The sequence below is a fragment of the Galeopterus variegatus genome, unplaced genomic scaffold (genome assembly GCF_000696425.1).
Source record: "Galeopterus variegatus unplaced genomic scaffold, G_variegatus-3.0.2 Scaffold3982, whole genome shotgun sequence".
NCBI lineage: Eukaryota > Metazoa > Chordata > Mammalia > Dermoptera > Cynocephalidae > Galeopterus > Galeopterus variegatus.
The window spans coordinates 9,020-20,611 of NW_007730093.1; the positions used below are offsets into that span (position 1 = coordinate 9,020).

Here is an 11,592-nt window from a genome sequence, read left to right on the forward strand (position 1 = left end):
AAAAAAAAAAAAAAAAAAAAAAAAAAAAGAAAGAAAGAAAACAAATTCAACTCATGATTATTCATTCTCTTTTTTGCTATAGAACTGCAGGACCCCTAGAAAAATGATCAGCAAAACAAAATCAGTGATTAGAAGTAAACTTTGAAGAGCAGTGTGTTTATAAAGCAAGGTCAAAATCAGACTCTGCCTCTGATCTGGAGTTGTTTTATGGGCAGCCACAGGGAGAGGAGACTCAGACCTGTATCCCGGGTGAGAGTGTCGGTGTTAATAAGGAACAGGGTTTTTCTTCTCACTAAGTCGCTGCCTGCATCCCAGCATTTTCTCCATGTCTGCAAATACTGATTATGATTTTTGTCAGTGGTTTCTTGTAGCTTATTAAATCCTGAAATTTAACATAATAGAATACCTATCTTTTGACCAAGAGTAGAGGGTTTTGGCTAGGGTTATGCTCTATGCCTGTCAGAATTGGAGAGCATGTATATTCATTGGTTATGTGTCATGCAGTCTGTTTATATTTAATGGTATTAAAATAAGTTGATCATCTGGGTTCTCTTCTACATCCAGCTACGTGACCTTAGGCAAATCACTTCACCTTTCTGGACCTCTTATTCTTCATGCACAAACAGAAGAGGCTGAGCTACATCATGTCTTAGGTCCTCTTTATTTCTCCCTATGATTTTGTGATTGTTTCCCTTGCCTCCTCTTTGAAGCAGCTGTCTCTAGAGAATGCCACGTTTCTACATCTCCCTGTTTCATGAGGGAATTTAACCCACCTGTCGTAGGTCTTTCCTGTTCCCTCTAAGAGTCATGTTAGTATTATTATTACAAAGAGTTACGCTACTAACCATCTTTTTTTCCTCCTTGAACCAGCTCATGTGGAAAACGGTTGTCATTTCCCATCTAGGTCCTTTTTAGAATTGTTATGAGTATCAAATAAAGTTAGCCTGTTAATCTTCCCAGCTAACCCCCTCTCTCCTTGCTGATCATGGTATTGATTATTCATATTAGCATTTTATAAATATTAATCTTTATAAGTAGAGATGCCATTTCCCCATTATCCCCTGCTTAGTGTAGCTCGAATGTTTGGCCAAAGAACATGGAAGTGTATCTCTGGATAAAATATGGTGAGATAATAGGCAGAAGGAAGAGTCTTTGGAATTAAACAAATGCTATAACTGTAATGATGATGATGCATTAATGACAATGTGAACAGCTCTCATTTGTGTGCCAGGCCCTCTGCTATGAGGTTTACATAAATTATCTCATTTAATCCTCACAACCCTATTAAGTAAATAGCATCATACTCTTTTTGCATAAAGATTTAGCCAAATTGCCCAAGGTAACACAATCTATAGCTAAAAGGGCCAGGATCTGAATGCAAGCTTGTCTGCATCCAAATCTTTTGTAATTACCCAGCCCTGTGAGAAGAAGACCCCCAGGTCATGCCTTTCTCTGTCCTCCCCCGTTTATTTACGGTACCTGTTGTTGCTATAGCACTGACTGGCTGGGATCGCCTTCCATTGCTTATTCCATAGAGTTCAATTTCATATTCAGTAGCCTCTCTGAGACCTGTTATGTCCCTGGTACGTTCAGGGGCAAGTAGGGTTATTTCCAGTGGCTCAAACTGCTTTTTGGCATCTATGATTTTGAGAACAAAACTGTTGAAGACCCCTTCATCAGCTGTCCAGGACAGACGGAAACCGTTGGGAGTGGCGTCTGAAACCAGAAGGTTGTCAACTTCTGGTTCAACTTCTAGAGAGGGAGAAAATGGTGGGAGAAGGAGGAAAGAAAAGGTCATTTGCCAGCCCGTGCCATCTTCTCTCCAGTGGGGGTATCAATATGCAGTGATGCCCCGGCTTTCAGAGACAGAAGGGTCCTAAGACACAGAAAATAAAATCATTTAACATGAACAAGTCTAGTAGGGCTAGGAGGGGGGAAAGATGGAGTTGACATATTCAATACAAGCCAAGCGTATGCTTGCATGTGTGAGTTTTGTCTAAAAGCAATTCTGTAAATCCACATCTGCACTCAGCATTGGCTCCTCCCATGCAGTATTAAACAAGTTCAAAGCCAATAACTTGTTTACATTTGCTCTCTGTCTTCCAGTGGCCGAGTGCCCATCCTCTGTGAGACCTTTTCCTTTTCTTTTTGAAAAGACAAATAAACCAGCATTAACAATCTGTAGAGCTGCCCATGATGATACTGCTGATTATATTTCTCTCGAGCCTGAGCAAAATGGCTTTTAAAATGTTATGGTCTTTTCGCTTTGTTCTTAGAGCTGTTTTACTAAAGAAGGCTCCTACCCTTGACTTTCTTTCTTGCTTTTCTTTTCTTGCCATTTTAACTATTTGGTGAGTGTTCAGATAGTAGAATTGAGGCTTGGAACCTCTTGTGCTATATACTTTGGATCCCAGGTTTTATCTTGGATTGCCTTAACTAGACAAAACTCAATGTCAAGGTAAATTTAGAGCTGAGTTTCCCAAAGTGTGCTTGGAGCAAACTATTCTTGTTTGATCCTCTTCCTTAAAAGGTATCCATTTTCAATAATAATACTACCTGGATAAGTCCTTCTTGCAGATAAACAATGCACATTAGGATGTTCTGAAAAGCCCTGTGGTCAAGGATCCCATTTAACTTTGTTTAATGCCGTGTTTCCAAACTTATTTTAACATGGCACTTCGTTACCAAGTAGGAACTTTGTAGGTTTTACGGAGCTAGTAATCTTTAGAAAGACCTTGGGAAACACAGATTTCTGACTGTCAAAGTTGTTAATGTTATATTTCTGTAGAAATGATTAGTCTTGAGAAAATTATGGATTTAGTCTGTTGAAGAATCTCTCTGATACTAATGTTTACAGACATAAGAAGTCACATTTGGTTTTCCAATGACAAGTGCACTAGGTAAGTTTGTTAAGATCATGGTTGAGACTTGGAGATGACAAAGACTTTAAACACGTTTTCAAAATATACTCTTTGGTATATTTCTTTTGAGAAGGCTGAAATGTAGGTGGGGTCCAGCCAGAATGGACACAAGGGAAGGTGATACAGGTGAGCACACGAGAGCTATGGACAAGACATGGATTTGGGACACCAAGTGGAAACATTTCGACCTTCTCGTTTCTGGGGTGAAAGTGAGGAACACTCATTGGATACATAAGACAAGGGGGAGTGTGGGGAGGACATGAAAGAAAAGACCACATCTAAGGATTAAATAGGACATATGGACAAAGATGTTAAAATCATGGTGATCTGGTAGACAGATGACGTGGAGGGGGACCAAGAGGAGGGAAGAATGGTTCACTTGAATTGAAATACCTGTAACAATCTCAGCGCTCAAGGGCTTGGTTTGGTGCCCTTGGGTGAAGCCAGAGACCATGACCTCATAGCCAATGCCTGTTATGAGGCCTCTAAGCTCCAGCTTCCTCTGGGTTCCTGAAAGTGTGAATTCCTGGGGGTCCAGCAGCTTCCCAGAATCCACCACCGTTACTAGAAAGCTGTCAAAGGCATTCTCCGATGCCATCCAGGAAACTGTGAACCCGTAGGGATTAATGTCGGAAATGGTTAGGTTTTCCAGAAGGGGCAGGGCTTCTGAAAGAAGGGAGGAGTGAAATAACGCAGGTTAGCAGAACTGATTCTGCCAGGATAGCAGAAGTTCCCAAGAACACCGATAGAAACCCAGCCAATCATTCAATGAGTTATATGCTCAGAAAATGAAAATTGATTAAGAGCTTGTTAGATGCCAGAGTGTTATCTTGTGTAATTCTCCCAACAAGACTATGAAGTAGGTATCATTGTGATTTCACAGGTGAGAAAACTGAATTCCAAAGAGATTGATTGACTTAGCCAAAGTCACTGAGCTAGTGTGATAGAGCAAGGTTGTTAGATGTGTCTGACTCCGAAGGCCATGAATTTCTCTCTATGCAAATATAATGTCTTGTGCTGGGTTTGGACTCCTTTCTTCAATTCCCACTGCTGTCTTTTGGTCTTAAAGCAAATCAGCATTTTTTTTTTTTTTTTTTTTGCATATGTGTCTGACTCCGAAGGCCATGAATTTCTCTCTATGCAAATATAATGTCTTGTGCTGGGTTTGGACTCCTTTTTTCAATTCCCACTGCTGTCTTTTGGTCTTAAAGCAAATCAGCATTTTTTTTTTTTTTTTGCAAGTATACTTGCCTTTTGGTATTCTTCACGTTTCTATCTCACTTCTAATTCACAGTGTGAATCAAGTCAACTAGGCCAATTAGTGACACATTCTCACAAGCTGAGATAAAGGGAGGAGGTAGGATTTTTTTCATGTGTCAAAATTAACAATTTATGGGTATGGCCTAGTAAGAAATTGTATGATTTGCTAGTTTTTTTTACTGTTTATTTTCCCAGATAAAGTTAGAAAACAAGGACACAAATCTGGATCTTCAGTAAGTTCTGTCATTATCCTCTGTTCATTCGCTCACCAAACATTTGTGTCCTAGGCAGTCTTATTTCTCAAGTGCTAAATAGTCTTTTCACACATTGGGATTTCCTAAAAGACTGAGCTTATCTCAGCTAAGTTTTTGTCAATACTTTCAATTGACCTGATGAGGCTTCATGTCCATTATCCTATTAATCCTCACAGTGACACTGTAAGGTAGATGCTGCTACCTGCCCCCCCGAACCCTATGACATCCAAGGAAACAGAAAAGTCGATAACTTATTCAAGATCACACATCTACTAGGTGACTAAAAATGGGATTTAACTATGTCTTCTGAATTCAAATTCTATATTTTTTCTATACCCCAAGCCAACGACTAATTAGTAAACACCATCAGGGCTGACAAATCCTGAGGCATAAGCAGTATTATTGGAGAAGGTCCAGCACCTCCTCTCTAGTAAAAATACGGTAATGGTGAATGTATTTAATTTTTATCAGAGGGGTAAGGGGATGGGAAATCCACACTAGCCTCATCTAGTTTAAAGCCTTCTTTTACATTGCAGCTAAATGGAAACTTTCAAAGAGATAAACGACCTCACACTAATGCCCAGGGTCTAATCCATGGGACATAAAGAAAATGTTTAAAAAAGAAGTGTTTGGTGACTGAATGAATAAGGGAATGAATGCCTTTATCTTCTAAGCAGAGGCTTAAATTTTGCTGCACTTGAACTTCCTGTACTTATTTTGAAACACTTCGTGTTTACTTTGAGGCATTTTTTTTTCCATGTAAAGATCTCCCAAGAATCATAACTCTATCAAAGGCAAAGATGAAATCACATATACTGTGTAAACAGTCTTGGTCTGCAAGACAAGGGTCTCAAATTCTGTTGCTGGGGTTTGTTTAGATAAGTGGCGCCTCTCTTTGATATCTACTTTGCACCTCCATGCTGTCAAAGCAGCAAATTCCGATGGAAATGAGGCAGTTCAGGCTAATTAGTCAATCAAAGACTAGTTATTTAGAGTCCCTCCTGTTCAGTTTTTTTTTTCTTTTTAATGTGCTTCTTTTAAAAGAGTCTTTTCACATCACGGATTAGCTGAGACAATGCAGTAACTGGATCCAGGATTCCCAAGACCAGCTCTTCCAGCCTCCCTTTCTTCCCCTTGTTCAGTGGGAGGTCCTGCAAGAGCCTGCAAGCAAGGGTCTGATGGGATCTGTGGCCATTCCTCCAGGGCAGTGAGACCCAGCTCTTACCTACTCCTCCCACCTCTCTTAAGAAATGACCATGTTCTGCATTTGAAGACTGAATGATGTAATTCACATTAGATAACTGGACAGAAAAAAATGACCACTTTAATCTTACATAAAAACACATCCAAAGCTCTCTTAAAAATAACAGGGAAGTGTGATTATGCAGGTCTATTGTTTCTACCTAGGCTTGTTGGTTTTTTTAAAGAACATCACTTTCCTCATACTGTTGGGAGACAGCAGAAAGGACCTAGCATCTATAAAATACCTACTGTATTCTAGGCAGCTATATTTCATCATACCTACTTAATCCCTGAGAGACGGCTGCCAGAAATACCTGTGGGTGTTCTATTTCCTTACATAAGAAAATTAGGATTCAAACAAGTTAAGAATTTGCCAAGGTTATACAGCTAAAAAGATGTGGGAGAGGGTTAGAAACCACACAGGCTTGATCTCAAAATGCTTACTCTTCCAGGACACTGTATTGCTTCCAACTAAATATTTAATTGTACTTATTAACATATCTTATTTATAGCTATGTAGACCCCAGGAGAGACCTGGTTTAATGTGAAAATCAGATGGCAAAGTCAGCCACCTGAAAATTATCATTAGTGGAAGACAAGAGACTTCTAAATATTTTCTGAGGTTTTCTTCAGGCTAGAGATTTGGTGAATTGACACCATTTGTACCCTTTGCCACTGACAAGATAAAACATAGAAAACCATTTCTTTATGTAATTCAAAGAGAAATTAGAAGTCAAGTTTCATGAATGGGTAAGTTTAATTAAACTTGAAATGTATCTGCTATTCTAGGTTAAACTGTCACCAATCTGTTGTAGTTGTCAATTTTAAGAAGAATTTTTTTTTAAAAGAAAAAGATAGATTATTATATTTCTGGGGCAGGTAGTTTATAAACAGCCTCACCTAGAATGACTTATGAACAGAATTCCTGTCCTAGGTCTTTACTAAATTAGAATTCACTCTTTAGCAAGAATCCCCAAACTGTGGTTAAGACAGCCTACAAAATTGGGGACAAAAATGCCTGAAAGCTTTATACAACTAGTAAGAACATTATCACCACTTCCTAAGAGTGGCTGTGAAAGCTCTCTCCTTTGCAACAATATCTGCTGTTTCTTCACTTAGAAGTTTACATTTGCTATCTTGGCGACTGTGAATAATGCTGCATTGCAACCTAAGTGTCCATCAGTGGATGAATGGATAAAGAAAAGGAGGAATAAATACACAATGGAATACTATACTGCCTTAAAAAGAAGGAAATCCTGCCACTTGTGACAACATGGATAAACCCAGAGGACATTAGGCTAAGTGAAATAAACCAGGCACAGAAAGACAAATACTACATGATCTTACTTATATGTGGAATCTAAAAAAGTTGAACTCATGGAAGTGTAGAGAAGAGTGGTGGTTATCCAGGATGGCGTGGGGGGTTGGAAAAAGAGGAGACATGAGTCAGAAGGTACAAAGTTTCAGCCAGACAGGAGGAATAAGTTTTAGGCTTATATGTGGAATCTAAAAAAGTTGAACTCATGGAAGTGTAGAGAAGAGTGGTGGTTATCCAGGATGGCGTGGGGGGTTGGCAAAAGAGGAGACATGAGTCAGAAGGTACAAAGTTTCAGCCAGACAGGAGGAATAAGTTTTAGTGATCTATTGCATAACATGGTGATCATAGTTCATAATGTATTGTATATTTAAAAATTGCTAAGTGAGTAGATTTTAAATGTTCTCACTTCATAAATAGATAAATAGGTGAGGTGATTGATATGTTAGCTCGATTTAATCATTCCACAAAATGTGTGTGTGTGTATGTGTCTACATATATATACACACCCACAAATCAAAACATATACATACACCAAAACATCACATTGTATCCAATAAATATATACAATTATTATTTGTCAGCTAAAAAGAAGTTTACCTTTGGAGTGAAGACTATATTTTGGGTTAAACTTTCCTTTGAATGCCTATCTCTTTCCCCTGCTTTCCCTGTGTCAGAAATCTAAACATACTAGTGAGAACCTCTGACTGAGTACCTGTAATGACAAAGGCAGTGAGGGGTCTGGTGGGGTCCCCAGCCCCGGTGGTCCCAGCCACACTAACGTCATAGCCAGTATTCTCCACCAAGCCCTTGATGTGAGCTTGCTGTGCATCTCCTGAGACTGTGAACTGCTGGGACTCATGCAGCGAGTGGGCATCGCTCACATTGATAACAATCTTTGCAAAAAGCCCAGCTCGAGTGGTCCATGAGACATTGAAGCTGTCGGGAGTAATATTGCTAAGGATTAGCGTGCCCCACTGTGGCTCTGGCTCTAAAGGGGGAGGAACGCGGGCAGAGAAAAAGAGAGAGACATTATTAGAGGAAGCAGTAGATTTCTCCAGAATGTGGCCATAGAACATGAAAGCATCAATATCTCCAACATTGACTATAATGACAGAGAATATGTTGCTTTCACTGCAGGCATGGATTTGTGTTCTTTTAAAGTATAGACACAATCATTTGCTAGTAGTGCATAAAGAAAAGTGATCAGGCCATTAGAGCAGTAGATAGGATTAATATAAAGGGTATTAAGGCTACATGTTCCAAGGTTTGTAATAAGGCACTAACTCTGTGAGATATTCCAAGAAAAACAGCTTCATGGTGAAATATGCATGGTAAACACTGAATATTATATCTTACCATAGTGATTCACAAAGTGTGGGAGCATTTTAAAAGCATTGACAGGCTGGTTATGTAAATAAATCTACTTAATTTTGTTTAGTCCAGCATTTCATGAACTTACTAATTAATGAATACCTTATCTGAGCAATATTCTTGGAACATCTCATGGAGCTGGTGTTCCATTGAAACTGCTTTAAAAAATTCTACTTTGAAGTTTTCTTATTTAGTCTTCTTTTGATCTATTTGGATTGCACATATTAAAGGCTAATACCTACCATGGAGCTGGTGTTCCATTGAAACTGCTTTAAAAAATTCTACTTTGAAGTTTTCTTATTTAATCTTCTTTTGATCTATTTGGATTGCACATATTAAAGGCTAATACCTATACAAGAGAAATTCTTTGTAGTATTTAGAAACCCAAATTTCCCAAATTTATGCACTATAGAAAAATCTGTATCTCACCCTAAGTAGTGTAAAGGTGAAGAAGGCTTCCTTTAAAAAATTCCTTGTAGATGCAAAAGTTAAAGAAAAGCTTGAAGTTAGGTATTTCATTTTCTGATTAGGAAATGTGCTTATTGGATAATATGGTAAGATGGATCGTTTCAATGAGGTTAAATTTTTTTTGTCCCTTAAAGTCTAGGCAATCAGTGATGAGAGCAACTCATTTAATATAAGGGGACTATACAGTTAGTTTCAACTGAGATGTGTATGGGGCTGGCCTCCTAAATGCTCATTTACCAAATATACTATCATTAAAATAAGTTCAACCCAGACTACATTTTAGAGAGAGTCAACAGTCCTGGAGGATTGAGATGTTAGGATCAGGATTTAGGGTTGGGAAGAGGCAGACCATTTCTTCCCAAGGTTTGGAAGTTGTTTTGTTTCAGTTCCAGAATTCGGAGGAAAGAAGGGGCTCATTTGGATAAATAACTGCACAATTGCACAGCATAACTCAATGCCATAAAATCTCTAAGGACAAAAGGGATCTAGCTCAGAAGCAGAATATATCCATAAGCATGACAGGGGATCTCCTACTTTTCAATTATTTAGAGAAGCTAATGAATGATGCTATTTTTTTCAGCTACAGCATTGGCAAATTCCCTCAACCACACAAAAGATAATCCTCCAAACAGGGCTCTTTTCTTTCCCTATATTTTGCTGTGGAAGCAATCTCCTGAATTAAGGATGCATGTTGGGATTCTTCTCCTGAAACCAGACAAAGACAGACAGTGCCAACACATTCACCATGCAGAATAAGACTTAGGTTCTTGAGGTCAGTTTTACCTCCAGCTGTCTCCCAGAGGGTACAACCAAGCTGAAATGTGAGATGCAAGAAAAAATTAGAAAGAGAATGCTAGTTAGGGTGCGGTCAGTGTTCCATGCAAGTGAGGGACATTTTTCTCCACCACTTCTACTCCTTTGATACAATTCCTTGACATGCTGTTTGCTTCCAGGAAAGATAGACATTTTTAGAAATTTAATGCTCTGCATATTCACCACATGCACCAAGATTTGCACAAGATAGTTGATGGAAAGAAGATTCTGACACTTTATGATGGATATCAGTGGGTGACAAAACATGCTTGACAGAGTCAATGCTGTTTGTGGGAAATCAAGACAAATAAAAGTCTCAAGAACAAGATGAGACCACTGGGTCTTCTCATGCAGTTCTCAGATATGATTTAGAGTCTCTTCTCAGCATGCTGGAAGCGTCACTATTTAAAATCCTGGTAGAGAGCAAGACAGTGTAGATCATTCTGATCAAGGAACCAAAAATGGCATGCACATGCCTTTGTATGTGATATAGGTAAACTTTGATTAGAAAGACCACAGGCAGATGATAATGGGTTGGTATTGGAAAAGATTACTCAAGATCAGGATGAAAAGATGGTTTAGAAATTCAACCAAAGCAAGTCACATTAAATTTATACAAACAAACAGAGCAACTCCAGATGTGAGTGGATACTTAGAAAAAAAAGATTGACACTGAAGTTCCTTAATTTGGGGTGAGAGTTATTTTAAAGCTTTCAAGCTCTGATTTGGATGTCTCTTTAAGAAGGATCTGGAGCAACCAGGAGGATGAAAAGTGGATAGCGGGTGATTTTTGGAATGCTATTCAGAGGAAGTTCAATGGAGAGGGAAGAAGCCATAATGAGAAATACCTGTGGTTGCTTGGACCATCAGGGTCTGAGCACGCTGCCCGCCAATCAGCCCGTGAAGGTGGACAGTGTAATTAGAAGAAGCTTTGAGGTTGGTGATGACAGAGCTGCGAGATGCCCCAGGCACAGAATGCACCACCGTCTCCTGGGATTGATCAGAATTACTAACTTCTATAAGAAAGCTATCAAAGGCAGTCTCCTGAGCTTTCCACGAGATGGACACACTGCCCCAGGTCACATTTGAGATAGTGAGGTGGCTAAGGAGAGGTTCAGCTACTAAAGCAAGAAAAAAAATAAAAGCGAGTCAATTTAAAACGCTGTTATAGAGTCAAATCAAAACCCATAAGACTAAATCCATAAAGTTTTAGACTTTACCCTCTGGTAAAGGAACTTGTCCTTTGTTGAAAATCAACTTGAACCATGAAAAACAAATATATATGGGTGACTACTTTTCTCCTCTAGGTTTTGTTGTACTGTAACTTGGCTGAGATGGGGACTGGATAATCTGGCTCTCAGTCTTTTCTATGGACCACCCTGATAATAATTTGTAGTCTCAGTAGAGTGAGAACAGACCCTCCTTCAACCATGGGCAACCTAAATGGTACATAATTTGGATGCTACAGTGTCAACCCTTTGCTTGGATTCCCTAGACCATGGGTCTCTTTTTGTGGACTATAAAATCATTTTTTTCTGTGTTTTTTCTACAAATATTCTTTTTTTTTTTTTTTTTTTCAGTTTCTGTTGTTTTAGTTTACCTGTCAAGAGAAGGTATGGTCTAAAATATGCTAAGAATGCTATTTTGAATGCACAAGGCTCTCCTTTCTAAATTCACACTAGGCTGCATTTTGCTGCCTGGCAGAGAACATCTAGCATAATATATATGCCACTGATGCCACAAGTTTAAAGTTAGAGAAGTTTATTCTGTTTTTTTTTTTTTTTCTTTTTTTTTGTCTTTTTCCGTGTCCGGCAACGGATCGCAACCCTCAGTGTTGCCCCCGTACCGGACCGGGGACCGGCAACGGGATCGCAACCCTCGGTGTTGCTCCCGCCCCTCGCTCAGCCAGTGAGCGGGAACCGGTCTGTATGTGGGATCCGAACCC

At 39.1% G+C, this 11,592-nt stretch overlaps 1 protein-coding gene across 1 annotated transcript in view; it reads right to left on the minus strand.

The window, feature by feature from the left end:
- Positions 1 to 11,592, minus strand: part of TNC (tenascin C) — a gene marked incomplete at its 3' end in the record, with an annotated part of 53,283 nt that overhangs the window by 8,640 nt on the left and 33,051 nt on the right. Inside the window, exons 15-16 of the mRNA XM_008586430.1 lie at positions 3,315 to 3,587; positions 1,480 to 1,752 (exon numbers count right to left, since the gene is read on the minus strand). Coding sequence (XP_008584652.1) covers positions 1,480 to 1,752; positions 3,315 to 3,587 — 546 coding nt within the window. The remainder of the gene's footprint in view (positions 1 to 1,479; positions 1,753 to 3,314; positions 3,588 to 11,592) is intronic.